A 21,655-nucleotide genomic window follows, 5' to 3' on the forward strand; every position below is an offset into this window, starting at 1 on the left:
CTAGACTGTTTGCACAGGTTTATTTTCGACCTTTTTTATACAGACTGTTTACTACATTCAGCTCCATGAATGATTTAAATGATATATTTTAGAAAATAACCTAAATATTAACTCAAATAAGTCTTACAGACCTGTAATGAAATAATTATCATCATTGATCCTGACACCCCTAAAGGTTTCTTAACAAATTAAGTTATTAGATAGTTAAAAAGAACTATTTTATTAAACAATTATAAAAAACTTTTGGATTGTAAAATATATATATCTTTTATTTCCTGTCTAGCCATTTAGCCTTTACCTGGTCTTTCTGGGAAGCTTCTTAAAGTGTAGCTCACTAAATTAGGAAAGTCCTTTTGTTCAATCTTTTTGGATTAAAGGTCTTTTTTGAAAATGCCTTTGTTATCCAAAATAATCTTAATCACTTATTCAGACTTAATCAAAACAAAACTTGTTTTGGGTATTTCATTAATAAATATTGAAAAGTTTTATATCTATAAATGTAAATAAATGTAAACCTCTTTTTAGCATATTCAAACAAGAAGTATTAGCCTAAAGAGTGATGTTTAAACTTCAAAAATTTGTGCTTATTGCTTTGTATTTAATCGGCCTGTTTGTTTTTATGTTTATATTACCCTCTAGTTTCCCCTTATTTCTCTCGTGCATTTGTAATATATTTAATTCATGATTCCCTTATTGTTTAAAAATGAACTAGTTAGACTGTATTCTGTTTTATTTGTAAATATTTTGTTGTATATATATATATATATACTGATACATTTAGACAGCATCTTTTCAAACCAAAATCCAAAAGATTTTGAAAAGCAGCATTTTGGGGGGCTTTAAAAATGCACACATTAACTTTCAAATTGCATATATTAGAAAATTGTGATCTTATTTACTTACTGATTTGTTCAGCCTAATAGACATGTAATTGACTACCAGAACAACAGCAGTGAACAACAGGACCATATGTGCCCAGTTATGTAGTGTTTCTTTACATCATTACCTGGCCTGGCATGACCAATACAGCATTTTCAGTCATTTGTGTGGATCCACGTGAACAAATTGTTTAAAAAATGTATTGATTTTTAAAAAATGCAGTGGAAAACTTTCTGTTTTTAGCACATTATTGTGATTTCAATGTACACTAATATTACACACCTTAAAAATGACTGAATATGTAACCAAGGACTTAATGTCAAACTGTCCGCTAAACAAACACTTCAACACTGAAATTGAATAAATGAGCATATATTTAGATACAGGGAAAGAACATCATCGTTATACCTTGTGTAGTGGTCTCTCCATTAGTCCCTGGCAAGGGCACTACACCTTTGTCAACCTGTTAAGAGAGGTCACAACATTTTTAATCCAGCATCTTGCCGAAAAAAAAGAGCAAAAATTGTACTTTTTTGTTTCTCCTAAATATATCAATAGCTGCTTGTTTTCTTTCTTCAGTAGCTACAGTATATGTCACTTTGTGTTTAAAAAAAAAAACATTTTTGGGGTGAATGATCCCTTTAAAGAGATAAATATGTACTTTATTTATCTCTAAACAGTGTATAGTATCACTTTAGTACAGTGTTTCTCAACCATGTTCCTGGAGAAACATCAACTCTGCACATTTTCCATGTCTCCTTAACCAAACACAACTGATTCAGATCTTCAGCTCATTTGCAGAGACTGAAAGACCTGTAATGAGTGTGACAGACAAAGTAGACATCTGAAACATTCAGTGCTTGTGGTCCTCCAGGAACATGGTTGAGAAACACTGCCCTAGTACATTTTAGATTTGCAGTGAGGATGTTTAAACTGCACTTGTATTTTACAGCATGTGTACTTAATGTGTGCTGACAGTGTACCTCCCAAAGATAAATAGACTTTTACAGAAAGTACTTGGTTATACAAGGTAACTACGTGAAGCTTATTTATAAACTAATTTCGAGAGGATCGTGTGCTTATGATTGCTTGCAGCTGGTTTCACATTATCCAATTCATAATTCGCCAATCAGACGATTCCTAAGCTACAATAAATTCCCCAATTTCGACATCACAGCCATCCTTGTTTTGAAGAATCCCCTTTTCCACCCCTACTCCTCATCCTTTCCTAGATGGGTGGCACGGTGGCCCAGTGGTTAGTTCTTACCAAGCCAGCCGTTGTTTCTGAGTTTACTTGTTCTCTCCGTGCTCACATGGGTTTCCCCTGGGTTTTCCGGTTTTCTCCCACCGTCCAAAAATTTAAGCTAATTGACTAATACAAGTCTGCACCATAGACATGCTCCTAGTAGTTATCTCTTTAGAGTAATCACTATCTGTTCATTAGCTATGACAGCAAGGGAGTTCTGAGATCTACCTGACCTCAAACTCCCCTCTCGCCTTGTAAACAAGAGGGAGCCCTGGGCTCGAGGATTTTATGGAACAGCATGCCAAACAAGCTTTATTATCAATCATTAGCTAAGTGTGAACTCTTGAAATAGCTTAAGTGTAGAATCAGAGGTAGCTATTGTGATAATATCAAATTATTACTCAATTTATTTAATAAATATTTTAAGTACATCGAATCTACATGTGAAACTATAGTGCTACCAAAAAAATCTGTCCCACTTTATATGAAGGGGCCTTAACCACTAGGTATTTATATAAAAAAATAAGTACAATGTACTTACTATACTGCATAACATCTGGTGCTCTTGAGGTGGGATACTGGTAAGGTTAAAGACAGGTCTGTGGTATGGGCAGGTTTAAGGCTGGGTTAAGTTAAGGGATGCGCCAACAGTGTAATTATGAACGTAATAAAAAAAAAATTACAGATGAAGATGCAGATCTTTTTTAAAAATAGAAGTACAATGTACAAACATGTATGCACATAATAAGCAGTGTTGGGGGTAATGCATTACAAGTAACAGGAGTTATGTAATAATATTACTTTTCTAAGTAACGAGTAAAGTAACGCATTACTTTTTAAAAAATAAGTAATAATATTTGAGTTACTTTTTAAAAAAATGTAACGCAAGTTACTTTTTTGTTTAATTAATTAGCTTTTAAAAAGTAAATTGCTGAATTAAAATGGGCGAAGCAGTGGCGCAGTAGGAAGTGCTGTCGCCTTGCTGCAAGAAGGTCGCTGGTTCGAGCCTCGGCTAAGTTGGCGTTTCTGTGTGGAGTTTGCATGTTCTCCCTGCATTTGCGTGGGTTTTCTCCGGGTGCTCCGGTTTCCCCCACAGTCCAAAGACATGCGGTACAGGTCAATTGGGTAGGATAAATTGTCCGTAGTTTGTGTGAATGTTTTTCAGAGATGGATTGCTGCTGGAAGGGCATCTGCTGCGTAAAAAACTTGCTAAATAAGTTGGCGGTTCATTCCACTGTGGTGACCCTGGATTAATAAAGGGACTAAACTGACAAGAAAATGAATGAATTAAAATTGAGATGAGAGAATGCCTTCATTATTTTGAACACATGGAAGAAAATAAATTGCATTTGAAAATGGTTAGTTCTTCACTATCAAGACAAAAAGCATGAAAGCGTCAAACCTTTTGCTTTAGACTTTCATTAATCTGTATATACGGCATGTAGAGCTCTTGGGTCAGGACGTTTTGAGAAGATAACATTATTTTACATTATTTAGTTTTTCCTTACACTCTTCTTGACCCAATATACCAGGGGTCACCAATCCTGGTCCTGGAGGGCCGGTGTCCCTGCAGGGTTTAGCTCCAACCTTGCCTTAACACACCTGCCTGGATGTTTCAAGTATACCAAGTAAGACCTTGATTAGCTTGTTCAGGTGTGTTTAATTAGGGTTAGAGCTAAAATCTGTAGGCCCTCCAGGAACAAGTTTGGTGACCACTGCAATATACCATCAAAATATATATATATTTTTTTCTCAAATGACTGATGACTGGATATTATGGGTTGAATGTAACTGCGAAATGTTGCTATAGCCACACTGTAAAAAATATGTAGCTCACTTAATTTTTTTAGGTTGAACCACTTTGAAGTCATTATAACTTGCATCAATCAAGCTGACTAAAAACATCAAGTTAAAATTTGTTTAATTTAAAGTACGTCGAAACATGATCAACTTTGTTTGGATGTATAAATTATGATTTTTAATGTTTTATTTTGAGGCTGATCTGGCTCAGCGAGACATTATACCTTGATCCCAATAGTAATACCCTTATCCTTGATCATCTTGACAAACGGGACGCCATCATCCGAGTTCTGATAGAGTGTTTCATGGAAGAAGATGACTCCGCCGATGCAGTTATCAATACGGTCATCAGCGGTGAAGAGCACCTGACGGAATAGACGGCGATTTTCTTCATTGTTCTCCACCCCGATCTGGTTCAGGCGCTTCCCCATACTGCCTGTTTCAACACACACAGAGCCAGAGTCAGATCTCAAGCTTGATTAAGTGCAAAGTGTGAACTAACAGGACAAGCATTGACCTATAGACTCGTCTGCAGCCAGGATGCCTTTCCCTGGAGACACGATGCGCAGGGCTATCTCATGAAGCTCCTTCTTTTGCTCCGTGGTGAGTGGAGGAAACTGATGGGTCATCCTGGACTCTGACACAACCTGAGGACAGTACAGATGAGGCCCTGTTTACAATCAATACAAATAATCACATCAAGAAGGTCGCTGGTTTGGGTCCCGGCTGGGCCAGTTGGCATTTCTGTGTGGAGTTTGCACGTTCTCCCTGTGTTGGTGTGGGTTTCCTACAGGTGCTTCGGTTTACCCCACAGTCCAAATAATAAACTAAATTGGCCGTAGTGAATGAGTGTGTATGGATGTATCCCAGTGATGAGTTGCAGCTGGAATGTCATCCGCTGTGTAAAACATATGCTGGATAAGTTGGCGGTTCATTCCGCTGTGGCGACCCTTGATGATTAAAGGGACTGAGCCAAAGAAAAATGAATGAATGCTTGTCCACTTTCAATCAATTCTAGAGGATGTCACGAATTAGATGCTACTCAAAACTACAGTAATCAACATTTGAAGTGGATCACAAATATGTCTGGTCCTAAAACAAGAACATTCGATACACGTTGATTTAAGACAATTTTGATAAAAGGCTTTGACTACTGTATATTGTACATAACTGATAAGAAAAGCTAAAAAGAAGGCATTATTAAAACAAATAATGGGGCGACACAGTGGCTCATTGTTTAGCTCTGTTGCCTCACAGCAAGAAGGTCGCTGGTTCGAGTCCTGATAAGATGGTATTTCTGTGTGGAGTTTGCATGTTCTCATGGGTTTCCTCAGGGTGCTCCAGTTTCCCCCACAGTCCAAAGACATGCAGTATAGGTGAACTAAATAAACTAAATTGGTCATAGTGTATGGATGTTTCCCAGTACTGGGTTGCAGCTGGAAGGGCCGTAAAACATGCAGAATAAGGCTCACACTAGGTACAGTTGCCTCGAACCGGGCCAAAGTACGCTTGTTCCCCCCTCCCGTCTCCCCCGACGGCCCACACTCACACCACAATCGGGCCTCGGCACGCTTACGTCATCGATGCTGCGGTGCTGTTCAGTGAGAAGTGCTGTCACTCACTCAGCAGCACAGTGGAGATTTCTCTAGTTATATCGTTTCAGTCGGTTTGATATGCAGTGACATGCCATCAAATATTTCGCCAAACAGTCCTTAGGGATGCGGTGACACGCAGTCAGATATTTCGCCCACTTTTGGCGCTCATAAACAATCATAAAGCCCTCGTGCTGCAGGAATGAGGAGGTCTGCTGAAGCTGCGCAGCTGTCTTGCAGTGAGGGGTTTGCGTATTTAATAAGCTACGGCAGAACAGTAAAAATTATTAATAAATCCATATGAAACAGTCCCTTAAAAAAGTCTCGTCTCGCTTTCAGTTTCGGGCTTCAGTTTCAGTGTTTTGCACTCACACTACAAACATACCGTGCCAAAGCCCAAGTGAACCGCGCTCAGGCACACCTCTTCCAACCGGGCCAGGGCCAGCCAAGTGAACCGTGCTTGAGCCCGATTCAGCGCACTCACACTTCTCAAACGATCCGGGAAATGGGCCTGGGCACGGTACGGATGACATAGTGTGAGTACGCCCTCAGTTGATGGTTCATTCTGCTGTGGCGATTCCCTGATGAATAAAGAGACTAAGCCGAAGAAAAATTAATTAAAAATAATAATAATAATAACAACAACGAATGTGGGAAAGTTGCTTTAGTGTTATTCACTGTGTATAACGAAGAGGAAACTTATTTCATTATGATGTTCATTATATTAAAAGGTTTGTACAAGATCTTTACAGTGGCCATCCTTACAGTCATTTTCTGTTAGAATTAGTAGTTTACAGTGTTCTGTATTGATTTTTGAATGCAAAAATCTGTTTAGCCTTTTCATACAGTGTAGACACCTTTTCTTTTTAGTAAAATTGTGGTTTTTGTGCCTTTTAATGTTCTACTTTAGTCTCAATGTTTGAGCATTTAATGTTTATAACCATTTAACATTTATAACCTTCCTTCGTTGTGAAGTTTTTACTTTTAAATGAAACATGAAACTAAACAAAATTTCAAAAAATTACAATCAAACAAAATTATGGCTTAAAGACATGAAAACTCTACTCATTATTACTGAAATGCCAAACATTCACATTCACAGAAGTTTAAAAAAGATATTTTCTCGCAAATTTAGCAACTGAAGCATATAGACACACTGTTAACAAGCGTTTCACCTTCATAAATTACTTTGTGAATAACTCATTTATGGATAATAGTTGAATAATACTTTCTTCTCTGGCAAATAAGATGGCAAATTACTATATATTTAAGGCTTCTAAACTTGAAACCCTTTCAAACCATCAGCAGAATTGAAACAACTCAACATCTCTGTACACTGTAAAACCGTGGAACAGTGGAAAAACAGTTGAAATCACTAAATGAATTAAGTTTAATTTATAATTCAGATCTATGCCAACTCAAAAACTGATTATATTACGCAGAACTCAAACTGAATGAATTATGAATAAATTAGTTGTATTTTTGTGTTATCTTTAATGCTAGAAGCAATACCAAACTATTTGAGTAGCTATCAAGTTGTTTAGACTTTATTCATTCTTTTAACTGATCTCATACTGATTTGATAACTAAACTTAAAATGTTTAAGTTATTAATACTCTAATTGTTTGACAATATCAACACAAAGAATTTATGCGTATTTGAAGTTTACAATACTTAAATCATTTTGTTTCAAACTAAAAGGTATGCCGCAATTGGTTTCCTCAAAGAGTTTGGGTTTACTTATTAGGGTTTACAGTGTAGTAAAACTAATATCTACACTGTAAAACCCAACAGTCAACGTCAAATGAAATGAGTGTAGTTAACTCAAAATTGACTGAAAGTTAAATTCTACTCAATCGAAAATAGTTTTGAACTCAGTGTTGATGGTAATGAGTTAATTAAATACCTTATTACTTCAACCTAAATGGAGTAAGTTCACAGTACTTATATAGACTAGTTTATTTATTTATTTATTTATTTTAATTAAATGGTTTGAAGCAATTGGTTTCCTCAAACAGTTTGAGTTGCCTTAACTTATTGGGTTTTACAGTACTCAGTTGGTTTGAGTTCTCTTCATTTATCGAGTTTTTCTGTGCTAATACTCAAATGGATTAAGTTCACAGTACTCATTAGGATTAGTTTTTTAACTTAAATGGTTTGCTGCAATCAGTTTCCTCAAATAGTTTGAGTTACCTTAACTTTTTGGGTTTTACAGTGTATGATTCTCAGCATTCACAAAATAATAATTTATACACATCCCAAATAGTAAAACAGCACATTTTGTTAGTAATATGAACCAAAGAAAAACACTATCTCCAGCGGGACATTTAAAAAAACAGCTGTAGTCCAGAAAACAGTAAAGTTCAACAGATGAATAAACTTCAGTACTCACCAAGACTGAAGGACTCAGACGGAAGGCTTTTTTCCAGCAGACGAGCTGAGATGTGACTGATTCTTCAACAGTGCCAGTGTCCCAGTTCTTTATGAAGGTGATCTCCCAGAGGAGGCCCACACTTGCAGGGCGGAGCTTAACGCCATGCCCTCATTAAGTTATCGGAGGAGGTGTTAAAGGCCACCAAAGGTTGCCCACCCGATCCCATTTTTCTACAAGCATATAGTCTCATTATTTGCCAATGTAATCAAACCAGGTATTGTAAAAACTAACCAGGATGTTACTAAGCACTTTCTAAGCCTTTGAGGGTGCTTGTTAAGGTGCTGTGGCTTATTGTATATAATCTGCCAGATAAAAAAATTCTGTTTTTTGTTCACTTATGTAATCCTTTAAATATCTCATGGACACTGGGCTCTTTTGAACGGCACCTGTTTTTAAATAAAGTGATCTGCATTCCAGTCAGTTTTATAATTAGATTAAACTAGCCTCAGGCAAATCCTCAAATCTCTAGTCAACCACCGTACCCTTAGGAAAATGTTGGCAGTCACGGAGCGGCAGAGATTAAAGCAAATGTGTGATAAAAAATGAGGTGGGGTCATGGCATAATTTCTAGTTCTATACAGGTAAGTAGAATTTTTAGATGACTTCATGATCTAGTTCTCAAGGGCGATTAATGGAGGTAAAGTCGGGAGTATATCAAGGTATCGATCTGTGGTACAAAAAATAAAAAAGCTCTAAAAAAGAAACTGTAATTTATTCAGATAACTTGAAATATGAATATAAATATGCGAGTTGTCAGTCTGAAAGCAATATGATAATGTAGATAAAAATGGCAAGTTTGGAGGGAAACCCAATGCCTCTATACATGAAGGACTGAAGCCATTTGAAGTAGACTCTCAGGAGAACTGTTAAGAGTTACGGTTATTTTAAGCCATCTCTACTGGGGCTGTGGGCTTTTTTCCTGATACCTAATTAAAAACATTAATAATGATGCTTTATCTGGTGTTCAATTTTCAGCCCTATTAAGGCTGCTCCCATTTGGGTTTGTCATTGTGCTCACAAATAGGTCACACTAAAGTCTCAAAGTTGGAGAAATGTCTCCAGGTATCATTCACAGATCTATTATTTTACCAGTCTGTCTTTCCAATTGGAATGGCATGAAGTTCTGCATTTGTCCTCCACAATCAATGTTCTAAAGCTTCTAATTTGGGGGATGTATTTTGAGAATCATATTTACTGTAATGCCTAGAAATCATTCACATAAGTACCATGTGAACTACTTTTTATCAGTAAACCAATATTTAGATTTCATGAAGCCCAAGTTGTATTGCAATGCATTTTATTATATTGCACTGCACTGTAAGTTCCATTGTGCATAATACTGTATATCTCTGTATATGTATTTTTGTTTTGCTTATTATCCTAGCAATAGCACTACACAATATGTGAAATATTAAATTTAGCAAGTCATTGAATTATTTAATTGACCAGTTTGTTGAGAGTCAATTTTTACAACAAGCCAATTTAAGATTGATTCAGGAGAGCCAAGAGACAAGATTCAGTAAAAACACTGATTCATTCAGAAAACAAGTGAGAGAGTTTAAGAGCCATTAAATAATTCACTCAACTGATTCAAGTAAAACACTGATTCATTCAGTAGTGAATCAATCAGATGAATCTTCATGAGCAATTACTGAATGTTTATTTCAACTGATTCATTCAAAACACTGATTTATTCGGTAGTGAATCAAGTAAAAAATCTGTTCGAGTAAGTAGTCAACAATTTTCTCAACCAATTAATTTGAAACACTGATTCATTCAGGAGTGAAACAAGTGACATGTTCATTAACAAATACTGAATGATTATCTTAATTGATTCATTTAAAACACTGATTCATTCAAGAGCAAAACAAGTAAGGGGCTCATTGAATAACTCGCGTAACTGTTTTTCAAAATACTAAAACATTCAGAAACAAGCAAGAAAGTAAATGAGAGAGTCATTGAATGATTCACTCAACTGATTCAAGTATCCATTCAGCAGCAAAACAAGTGACACATTTTCATAAGCTAGTAAACTGATCCATTCAGGAGTAAAACAAATGACATCTTCGTGAGCAAACACTGAATGATTATCTCAATAGAATGATTCAAAACACTGATTCATTCAGGAATGAAAAAAGCAATACATTTTTCAGGAGCAAATACTGAATGATTATCTCAACTGATTCATTCCAAACATTGATTCATTCAGGAGTGAAACAAGTGGCACATCTTCAGGAGCAAATACTGAATAATTATCGTAACTGACTCCTTCAAAACACTGATTCATTCAGGAGTAAAACAAATAGCATATTCGTAGGCAAATACTGAATTATTCAGGAGAGAATCAAAAGACAAGATTCATGCCAATCACTGATTCATTCAGAAGCAAAGCAAGTGATAGTTTAGGAAAGACATTATCTAATTCACTCAACTGATTCATTCAGGTGTGAAACAAATGACAACTTCATAGGCAAACACTAAATTATTATCTTAACTGATTCATTCAAAACACAGATTCATTCAAGAATTAGACAAATGACAAGTCTTCAGGAGCACATACTGAATGATTATCTCTGATTCATTTAAAACGCTGATTCATTCAGAAACAAAACAAGTGACATATCTTACAAGTAACTGAATTAGTCTCTCAGTTGATTCATTCAAAACATTGATTCATTCAGAAGTCAAGTATTTCAATGCATTTACTCAAAACACTGATTGCAAAACAACGGAATTAGTTTACATTAATTAATTTAATTATTATTTATTTATTCATTCATTGAATAATCCATTAATTAATTTCATTATTAATTAATTCAATACTTTATTCTTTATCTTTGTAATTATCATTTTGTTAATATTATCACTCTCATGATATCATTGTAACCAGGGCATCGCTGTAACTGCTTTAAATATAAAAATAATCTAAAAAAACAAGAAAATATACAAAGAACCTAAATGTACAAAACCCAGAAGTTCTACTATTAGAAAAATACTCAAAATGGAGGTTCCACTTTCTGAATATTTACTCCTAATTTCTAAATTGAACTGCACAAAAACAGTAGCAAAAAATCCTAGTTTTTGATTGGCTAGCTACACCGATTAATTCATATGTGCCTTGTGTCTTTTTTTTTTTTTTGGAGGGACGATGCATGTACCATAATGGAGAGGAAAAAGTGTCTCAACCTTTTTCAAGCAGAATTAGTTCCAGTTGCTTTTGTTTGAGACTCTGTTTTATATTCATTCACCTGAATCTTCATCAAGGTAGGGGATAAATCTGTAGGGGTGGAGGGAGAGTTCAGCAGGTCACACTCAAAATTCTGAAGCAGGTCTAGGGATAAACCTCGCATTGACCTTTCCCGAAGGTCAGGGTGGGTCTTCAGTGCAAGGATCGGCTCAATGGGATTTCTCTGAAGCAGCTGGGAATCAAAAGACATGCCATGGAAGAACTTGTGGCTTTGAAAGTGCTCCAGGCAGCGCAGGCGACGAGTGGGGATCTTGCACAGGAGCTGCATTCAAACAAGGTCAGAGAGTTTCCAAATATTTGTGTACAGAACAGTTGTTAAAGGGCTAGTTCACCCAAATCATGTAAATTCTGTCATCATTAGCCCCTTTCACTCAGTGATACCAGTAAATATCCAGAAAATTTCCGGAGCAACTTTACTGGTAAATTCAAAAAAAGCGCTGTGCACACAGGCAAGGCCGTTACAGATGCCGTTGAAATCTTTAACCAGAAATGAGCTCTAAACGCTGCGCTTGTATTTGTAAACATTTGACAACATTACAAACTCTGTGGATGGATAAGTATTGTGAACAACTTCGATGAAAACATATGGAGAAACACTATCGCATGTCGAGATGTACATGATATGTGTGTGTGCTGGCACTCACCAGCTCCTTCACGGGCACACAAGACTCATCAAGCAACTAATGGAAGCAGAGCTTGAAGATAAACAAACAACGGCTTATCATAAGCATCTGATTGATAATTATTTACAAAGTTGGCTTTAAGAAGGAACATATAAACCTTATCTGACAAAAATCTGTAACCCCGCTGGTCTTACGCCACCCAACCCGCTCCGAGCTGGTATCAAACCGGTTGCTCTACCAAGGAGGCTAAAGACCATGGCCTCTAGCGTTTGTCGCTAGACCACCTTTAGAGGTCAGAGGAGTGAGGTTTACCTGCACAACCCACACTAGCTGGCCTCCGTTACAAATCTAGCAGCTAGATGTGTCTGGAAAAATATTCAAAGGCTTTTATTTTCATAAACCGCTCGGACGTGAATGCGTCTGACTGTTCTGATTGGCTAAAGTAGACGTCTCACGTCAGCATGTTCTAGACGTGAACGCGCTCTTTCCAGCAATCTTCCTTCTGCGTTCACACAGAGCAGCATTCCGGCAAATTATCGGTAATGTTACATTGTTCGGAAAATAGCCGAAACGAATTTACCGGTATTTTCAAAAAGGGCCTGTGTCACACCTGTTGTAGTGCCCTCATGTGGATACTTGAGGGCACTAGCATTTGTTTTGTTTTTGCTTGTATCTCTGCACACGTGATCACTTATTGTTTTCAGCTGTTCCTTGTTTGTTTAATTGAGTCCTGTCTTTATAATCTCTGTTCGTTTGTTTTTTAGTTGCCTTTGGATTTTTGATTTGTATTTTTGTTCCTCTTGATTTGGTTTGTTTGTTTGATCACTTTGTATCATCTCAATGTTTTGGATTTCTGCTCGTTTCTTGTCTGCTAGTTTTTTGGATCATCGTTGTTTAGTTTAATAAATTTGTTTTGCTGCACATGGATCTTTTCTTGTTTTTGTGAAACCCTCTCGTGACAGCCTGTTTACACATACAGACCTTTGCTGGTTATTTACCGGAAAGGTCTGTATGTGTGAAAGGGGCTAATGACTCATCCTCCACTTGGTCCAAACCTGTTTGAGCATCTTTCTTCTGTTGAAACAAAAATGTTTGAAAAAAAAAAGACACTGACTTCTATAGTGTTTTGTTCCTGCTATAGATGCCAATAGCTGTTTTCCCCAACATTCTTCAGAATAGCTTCTTTTTTGTTCAATGGTGCTAAACAAACTTTTATTACAATCTGAGTGTGAGGAAATGTGAGGAAATTTTCATTTTTGGCTGAACTATCCCTTTAAACTTGTGCCTAATATTACAATCACATTACTGAATTGAATTTGAAGCAGTTAAGATAGATGTAAAGAAATAGGAAAAGGGAGCTGTTATTCAAACCGAATGACAAATAAATCAGATATCAACCTAAAACAGACATTAATTGAAAGCTTAAACATTTTAAAAGTATCTTGTAGAAACCATTTTGTCAAGATTCATATTATTTTACTACTCCTAACTAGGGGTGTGATCCTACTTGTTTAGCTTGCATGAATGCAGTCAGTGTAAACCTGCACAATTGATCATTAAAGGTCAGGATCTCAATTGATGACAATTTTTATATGTTAATTAATCCTTCAATGAGCTGAATTAAAATCAAGATGGATAGAGATCCAAAGTTTCTTGCAGTAATGTTTTTGCAATGAATGGAAAGCAAATAAAATTGTTCTCCTTCCTTTTTTTGCTGATCTGAAAAATGGTGCGATATGTGACTCAAAAACTGCAGTATGATCCAAATCGTGGGATTTGTGATCAGCTACACCACTAATCCTGACCAATCAAGTGTCACCCAGTGGATATTTTTGGTGAAGTGCCTAAACAAAAACTTTAAATTTGTGACATCAACTTCAAATTTAGAACTTAGTTCGAAACATGGTTTTGATATTATAGCAAGTTTAGATCTTTAAATGTTTTATTTATAAACTGTCATAAGATTAAATGTTTGGAAACTGAGATGCATCATCTGAGAGTTTTCCATTGAGTATGGTTTGTTAGGATTAGACAATATTTGACAGACATACAACTGTTTAAAAATCTGGAATCTGACGGTTCAACAAAACCTAAATTCAGAGAAAATAGCTTTCAAAATTGGTCAAATTACGTATATTATGTATATATTTAATGGAAGAAAATGTATAAAAATATATTCATGCAACATGATCTTTACTTAATATTCTAAGTATATTATAAGTTCGACTCATCATTCATTCATTCATTCATTCATTCATTATCCTTTGGCTTAGTCCCTTTTATCAGGGGACGCCACAGCGGAATGAACCGCCAACTTATCCAGCATATGTTTTACGCAGCATATGCCCTTCCAGCTGCAACCCATCTCTGGGAAACAGAAAACAGAAACTTCTTGTGGTGACTCCTGATTAATAAAGGGACTAAGCCGATGGAGAATAAATGAATAACTGCATGTGGTTTCCTTTAAGAAATTGGATGTAGGAGCGTGACACTTTAATGAAAATGATGTGTTGTGAGTGACATGTCGCCAGATAGACTGATGATGAGCGGATGCATCTCAATGCTGTGGTAAGTAAATGTGTTTAGGCTTAAAGACACAGCTGTCTTAGGTCAAAAGGACAGTAAAGAAGATTTTAGTAACACAAGCATCCTTATTTTATGATAAGCAACCAATGAGGTATTTGTTTGCTTGTTTAATGTATGCGACAACCATTGTATAATTTCTGATGTGCTTGTACTGTTCGTTTACCAATACAGTTCTCACTGCGTCAAAGGATATTAAGAGGACAACTTGTAAATATAAAACGGATGTTCTGAAGAACCAGCCTGTGTCTGTGTTGTTGTGAAGAGAGTTATACAAGTGGTTATAATGGTTATGATGTGCGTAGCAGCTCACCTCTATAAGCAGGAAGGCCAGAGCAGGACTGAGGCTCACAGGCATCTCATACAGGCCCTCACTGACTCTGCTCAGCATTACAGCGTGATCTACTTCTGCTGCCAGAGGAAACTACAAATCACAACAATAGAGAAAACACACACATGGGTTTCTACAAGCCGCCTGTCACTCTTTCTACACGTTGCTGGCAACCAGACTTTTCTTCAGAGGTGATTTTAGGACACGTTTATCAAGTATAATCTTCATTATGGTTTGTGCTACCTCTCCAGTGGCTAATGCGTAGAGAAGAATCCCAAGAGACCACCAATCTGCCGCATGGCTGTACGGACCCCCGCTCAGGACCTCAGGAGCTGTTTAATGACCAGATCATGTAATTACATAGACGTTTTGGACAGAAATAGCTCATCTGCTTTGGGCTACATATGTCTTTAGTTACTGCCAGATCTACTTAATGGTAAACACAGTGTCTGCTCTAAGCGGGTGTCTCTCACCCATGTACTGTATTGTGCCGCAGATAGTAAAAGCTCGTTCCCCACGCTCGAGACGGCGAGACAGACCAAAATCAGTCAGGCGGAGGTGACCTAAATGACACAGCATGAACATTTCTATTCCAGAATTCTCTACGCAAAGAGCTAAAGCAGGGTTTACAGTGCAGATGGGCATTTGAAATGTACACTTAAATCTGTCCCCTCCTCACACACACACTTTTTTCTCTCCATCCATCCATCCATCCATCCATCAATCCATTGAACACCCCCCCCCCTTCCCGACACACACACATTATTTATATCCATCCATCTACCCCCCAACACACACACACACACACACTTTTTTCTATCTATCCATCCATGCATCCATCTATCTGTCCCTCCATCCACCTTTTCTATCCACCCATCCATTCATCCATCCATCTGCACCCCACAGACTTTTTTCCATCCATGCATCCACCTATAGTCTCTCCACACACCTTTTCTATCCATCCATCCATCCATCCATCCATCAATCCATCTATCTGCGCCCCAACACACTATTTCTATCCATCCATCCTTCCATCCATCCATCAGCCCCCACACACTATTTCTATCCATCTGTCCCTCCACACACCTTTTCTATCCATTCATTCTTCCATCCATCTATCCCCCCACACACTTTTTCCATTTATCCATCCATCCTTCCCCCCTCCACATACTTTTTCTTTTAATCATCCATCCATCCACCCATCTGTCCTCCATACACTTTTTCTATCCATTCATCCATCCATCCATCCATCCATCCATCCATCCATCCATCCATCCATGTTAGATCAGCTTTACCTTTATCAGTCAGAAGAATGTTCTCCATCTGTTTAAGACATAGTAGTGCCGTTTATAGGATGGATTTTGTTATTTATTTAAACAGAAACTTGTAAAATCATAAAAAGTCTAATTTTCCTCTATAAAAATGTTTCATGCTCAGCTTGTTACAATTTTCTGTCAGAATCTTGAATGAATCTCAATAAAAACACATTGTTGTAAGTAACATACCTTCACATCTCTGTGTATTATTCCAAAGTTGTGCAGAAAACCTGGAATTGAAAAAGAAAATGGAGACAACTTTGACTGTCGTTGATACAAAACAACACTTTGTATGTATCCGAATGTTAACGCAATTTATCACCATATTTCCATAGTTGATAAGTTTAATAATTGCAAAGTTTGTTGAATTAAAAATGATCTATGATTCATTCATTCATTTTCTTGTCGGCTTAGTCCCTTTGTTAATCCAGGGTCGCCACAGCAGAATGAACCTCCAACTTATCCAGCAAGTTTTTACACAGCTGATGCCATTCCAGCCGCAATCCATCTCTGGAAAACATCCACACACTACAGACAATTTAGCCTACCCAATTCACCTGTACCGCATCTTTGGACTGTGGGGGAAACCGGAGCACCCGGAGGAAACCCACGCAGAGGCAGGGAGAACATGCAAACTCCACACAGAAGCGCCAACTGAGCCGAGGTTTGAACCAGCGACCCAGCAACCTTCTTGCTGTGAGGCAACAGCACTACCTACTACGCCACTGCCTCGCCATGATCTATGATGTCAAATTTAAATATATATGCAGCATATGCAAGTGAGCATCGTTTTATTAAATCTGCACTAAATTGCATACTTTACTAGCACAAAAATCTAAACACTGAATGAAGTCAGCTGTACACATTTTGTTTCTTTTTTTTATGAATATTAGTCAAATGATATAGTTTTTTTACAAAGGAGAATTTACAATATTTATTTTTGTAGAATCAAAGGTTGTATATAATCAACCAAATTAAGTATGAACAAATCCTTTGATAAAGATAAAAACGACTTCAGTGCACAGACATAAATAAAACTGTGAGGTATGGAGTAAGTGCTGCTAAAAAGATTTTTTTTTCTTTAAATTCTTTAAAAATATGTAATGTAATTGAAATCAAGCAACATAAATTGATGAAATGCAACAAAACTTCTCTCCGTATGCACCTAACATCTTGTTTATTTAAAAAATACAGTACAATTCTGAGTGTGCTTCACACAAGTGAGTGGGCTTGACAAACCACGTGTAGGTAACACACTCTCTCCTCTCCATATGCAGCAGACACTTTATAAGCAGCACATGCTTCTTAAAAAACATTGTGCAATTCTGAGATTGCTCTCTCAGTTTGCTTGGAGGGGAAAAAACGAACAAGTCAATTTTTGTTCAACTTTTATCTTAATTTGTAAGTAGCTTTGGATGAAACCATTTGCTAAATGAATGAATGTAAATTTATTTCGGAGGTCTCCATTACATAAGACTGAGAACATTTTGACATGAAAAGCTAAAAAGCTCAATATGTCAAACTTGACAGCTGCATGAAAAAACAGTGTTTCCTTTTAAAATCAAGTAAAGCATCAATATACAGTCACGCTAAGGGTTTGACTGTACATACAGTACTGTGCAAAAGTTCTAAGCTCTATACTAGCATTGTTGGCCTAACACTTTGGCACAAAAGATAATCAATCAGTCTCTTTATTAAAACAAACAGAAAATCAAGGATGTACAAAAAACAGCATAACATTTCCTCTTCAAGCTAAAGCCAATGTTTAAAGTGACTTCACTTGGCACCAAGCACAGCTTGAACTGCTTTGCTCTAATTGTCCTGACATTTACTGAAATAATGTGCTGTGTAATGTCAGGATTATTTTAGCACTTTCCAGAGTTCTTCTTTAGGTTTGTGTCATATCTTTATTTTCTATCCAGGTGATTTCATATAGCCTCTATAATATTCAGGTCTGGACACTGTGGAGGTCACTCATGACTGTCTTTAAATCATCAGCTGGTTTCTTTTTTCTTTTCTTTTCTTTTCTTTCTTTCTTACTTTCTTTCTATCCATCCATCCATCCATCTTCCACACACATTTTTTCATCTATCTATCTATCTATCTATCTATCTATCTATCTATCTATCTATCTATCTATCTATCTATCTATCTATCTATCTATCTATCTATCTATCTATCTATCTATCTATCTGTCTGTCTGTCTGTCTGTCTGTCTGTCTGTCTGTCTGTCTGTCTGTCTATGTCTGTCTGTCTGTCTGTCTGTCTGTCTGTCTGTCTGTCTGTCTGTCTGTCTGTCTGTGTCTGTCTGTCTGTCTATCTATCCACTAAAGTCCTTCCCAGAAGGAATCTTTTCAACATTCATAATTTCTCCAATTCAGACAATATTGCTAACAACACTGGTAGAAATGCAGCTCAAAAACCAAGGCAAGCAGCCTGTCTCCAACAATTAAGCCAAAATTATTCCAACTGTAATCTAACTTCTATTCTAACAAAACATACATCAACTGAAAGATAATTTATTCACCCTATATAAATCTCAATTTAAAGAAAATTGACAAAACAATTACATTTATGTCTGGTTTTGTGAAAAAGGGTCACATATATTCATTATATAGTCAGTAAAAAAAACAGATTTAATGTTGGCCTAAAGCTTTTACACAGCACTGTATACTGTATATAGGCAAGCCCAAAATTACTCATACCCCTAGATTATGAACAATGCCTGGCTTGAATGGACATTGAATACCAAAACTCACCTAAAGCAGAGCCCAATTCAGCAGCAAACACTCGAACGTCCGTCTCCTCAAACAAGCCCTTCAGTGTCCAGTAAGTGTAGAGATCTCCAGTGCTACAGTAATCACACACTGAACACAACACACACACACACAAGGCAGAAAACATGACTGAGACGATGTGACAGCAGACTGATTGCCTGACCTTCAGACCACCTTTTCTAGATCAAACTTCATTCGGGCTTGATGTGGTCTGGAGACGGCATTTCTGAACATAATCACAAGACCGTGACACAATTTCAGTCTGTCACAAGGTCACTGAGGGAGACGTCAAAAAGGAAGAAGACACAACACAATGATTAAGTCTCTGAAATCACACAGGCCAATGGATGTGGAGGGAAGAATGCACGGAGGGAAAGGTTTAGGTATGAAAATATATCAAACGAAACAGATAAATTGGATAGAATTAATAATGTAGTTTGGCACAATAAATAAACGACTTTTTGTTACAAATTTTCTATTAAAGAAGGGGTTTCAAACAGTGTGTGGATTATACACTGACGATCAGGGGGTCAACCTTTTTCAGTTAGTTTGTTTAATACATGCTTCTGTCATGTTTTTATTTTTAATCACTTCTAGTTTATTAATAAAACGTATTTAAATTTACAGCATTTGGGGGGATATTTAGTGTATTCTGACACAGTATTCTCTGATTAGCCATTTCAGATGTTACAGTAGGTCAGACTACAAATATTATTATGCATCTAATTTGACTTTACAAACAAGTATTTTAGGAGTCTTGTGAACACAATGTCTATCGGTGCCCTAGACCTTCCAATTTCTTCCAATTAATAGGGGTGATCAAATGTATATTTATATTATCTAATATTTTAATTTTGAATATTATTATTTAAAATAAATAGAGTGAATATTTCTCAGTATTAAAGAACTGATATGTACCTCAGTCAATCCCCCCAAACCTCCCTGTATTTCGCAGCATGGTTTCAAATGGTTGTTGCTAGATCAGATTTGGTTGTGGTCAGAAATTAACGAAAATTATGTATATTATTTATTAGATTTCCCATTTATTGTATTTTTTAACGTCCACCCCAACCCTAAACCCAAACGTCACAGTAATGTAAAAACAGTAGTTGTACTGTGTATTATTTATGCTATCTATTAAATTACCCAATGAATTGTATTTTTTTAACATTTACCCCTACCCTATCCCTTAACCCAACCGTCACAGTACTGTAAAAATATTCATTATTGTTATACAGTGTCATAAAAAATGCTGCTATATTGATGTGCATATCGCACTTCCAACTATCTTTGTATCCAATCTAGACTTTACCATTACAAATATTTTCAAATGTTCAAATAACTTTACTGTTTGAAGCCTTTATAAAATATGTCAAATATATAAACTGTATATTTATAATATAACAAATATATTTTATTTGAAGTAATTATAATTTAGACTATTTATTTATCATTTTTTCATGAATAAAGACTTATTTGCAATTTGGAAAAATGTCATTTAAAAGCATGTCATTTTAAAAAGATGCAAAGTAAAAAAATGTATCATTTAAAGTTAAATATATATACGTCATTGTAATAAGTAATTAAATGAACTTAATTTAATTCCATTATTAATAAATGAAACTATATACAATATTAAACTAATCAGAAATGAATCAGAAAAATGAAACGTATAAATATATATATTAGGGTTGCACAGTTCACAGGTACTATGGTAGAATCTGATACTATGGCTCCAAAATACTGGCGGTGCTACTGTAATTTGTAAATGATAGTATCGTCATTAATGGTCTGTCTGCAATACATAATGCTGCATGCTCACAAATTTGTGCAACAATAGACCATTTTATTTTAAGTCTATGAAGCCTTTTAAGATCGCAAAACTGTGTCAAATTTGCACCTTTTATGGTAGCCTATTCCATATTTTCTGATGCTTCTGTTAGTTTCTGAATCCGTTCATTTCTGCTCATGTCAATATGATTATATAGCTATAACCATGACAATCTCTTAAAAAGAAAGAAAGATTTCGCCTCACAGCAAGAAGGTTGCTGGTTCGAGCCTCAGCTATGGGACAATTTTAGCTTACCTAATTCACCTGAACTGCATGTCTTTGGACTTGTGGGGGAAACTGGAGCACCCGGAAACCCACGCAAACTGACCCAGCCAAGGCTTGAACCAGTGACCTTCTTGCTGTGAGGTGACAACACTACCTACTGCGCCACCGCGTCACCCCTGCTATATATAGTTATATAGTGCTCAACATAAATGAGTGCACCCCATTTTGAAAAGGAATATTTTTATCCATATTTCAGTAAATACTGAAATAATGGTAACATATTTTGGTGCATTTCAACAAAACAGGTTAATTAAACAGACATATTTATTACAATAATATTTTAGTCACCAAACATCTTTAGAACTAGATAGATAATACATTTAAATTCATGTAAAATATTGGGGGAAAATTACAAATGACAAATATTTAACTAAAATGTATAGTTTTTTGTTGTTGAATGTACTAGTTTTTGACCTTTGTCACAAGTTATTTTGTTAAATCAGCTCCAGATTTGGCTTCAGTTCTGACTAATCTAATTTATACACACAGATATAATATTGTAAAGCATCCTATAGGAAACGTTAATTAGTTTTTTTTAGCAAAAAATAGAAACTATTATACATTTGACACATTTTTAGATGGTTATCTTTGACATACAGTGTATATGTTACAATTTTTCTCAATTGCTTTGGCACATTTTTCGAAACAGCCTTAACATTCTCTAAACTGTGTTAGCAAATCTTAAAACAGTTTGCTGGAACTTCAGTATTT

General features: G+C 36.2%; 1 protein-coding gene and 1 long non-coding RNA gene across 9 annotated transcripts in view; both read right to left on the reverse strand.

Annotated features, from left to right (window-relative positions):
* The window catches only part of aldoca (aldolase C, fructose-bisphosphate, a), a 41,873-nt gene that overhangs the window by 10,598 nt on the left and 9,620 nt on the right, over nucleotides 1–21,655 (reverse strand). For 2 of the 8 annotated variants that reach the window (XM_073923310.1, XM_068213607.2), the window contains 9 exons: nucleotides 18,811–18,918; nucleotides 16,241–16,281; nucleotides 16,031–16,058; nucleotides 15,209–15,298; nucleotides 14,979–15,067; nucleotides 14,718–14,828; nucleotides 4,443–4,572; nucleotides 4,150–4,361; nucleotides 1,288–1,342 (listed from right to left, as the gene is read on the reverse strand). In XM_073923310.1, the coding sequence (XP_073779411.1) occupies nucleotides 1,288–1,342; nucleotides 4,150–4,361; nucleotides 4,443–4,572; nucleotides 14,718–14,828; nucleotides 14,979–15,067; nucleotides 15,209–15,298; nucleotides 16,031–16,058; nucleotides 16,241–16,281; nucleotides 18,811–18,918 (864 nt within the window). 8 annotated transcript variants of the gene reach the window in all.
* LOC141377803 (uncharacterized) lies at nucleotides 9,597–10,636 on the reverse strand. The gene is made up of 2 exons (XR_012390721.1): nucleotides 10,379–10,636; nucleotides 9,597–10,064 (listed from the first exon to the last, which is right to left on the reverse strand). It is a non-coding gene; the product is annotated as an uncharacterized lncRNA (long non-coding RNA).

Source organism: Danio rerio, chromosome 15 (genome assembly GCF_049306965.1).
Source record: "Danio rerio strain Tuebingen ecotype United States chromosome 15, GRCz12tu, whole genome shotgun sequence".
NCBI classification, from domain to species: Eukaryota; Metazoa; Chordata; class Actinopteri; order Cypriniformes; family Danionidae; genus Danio; species Danio rerio.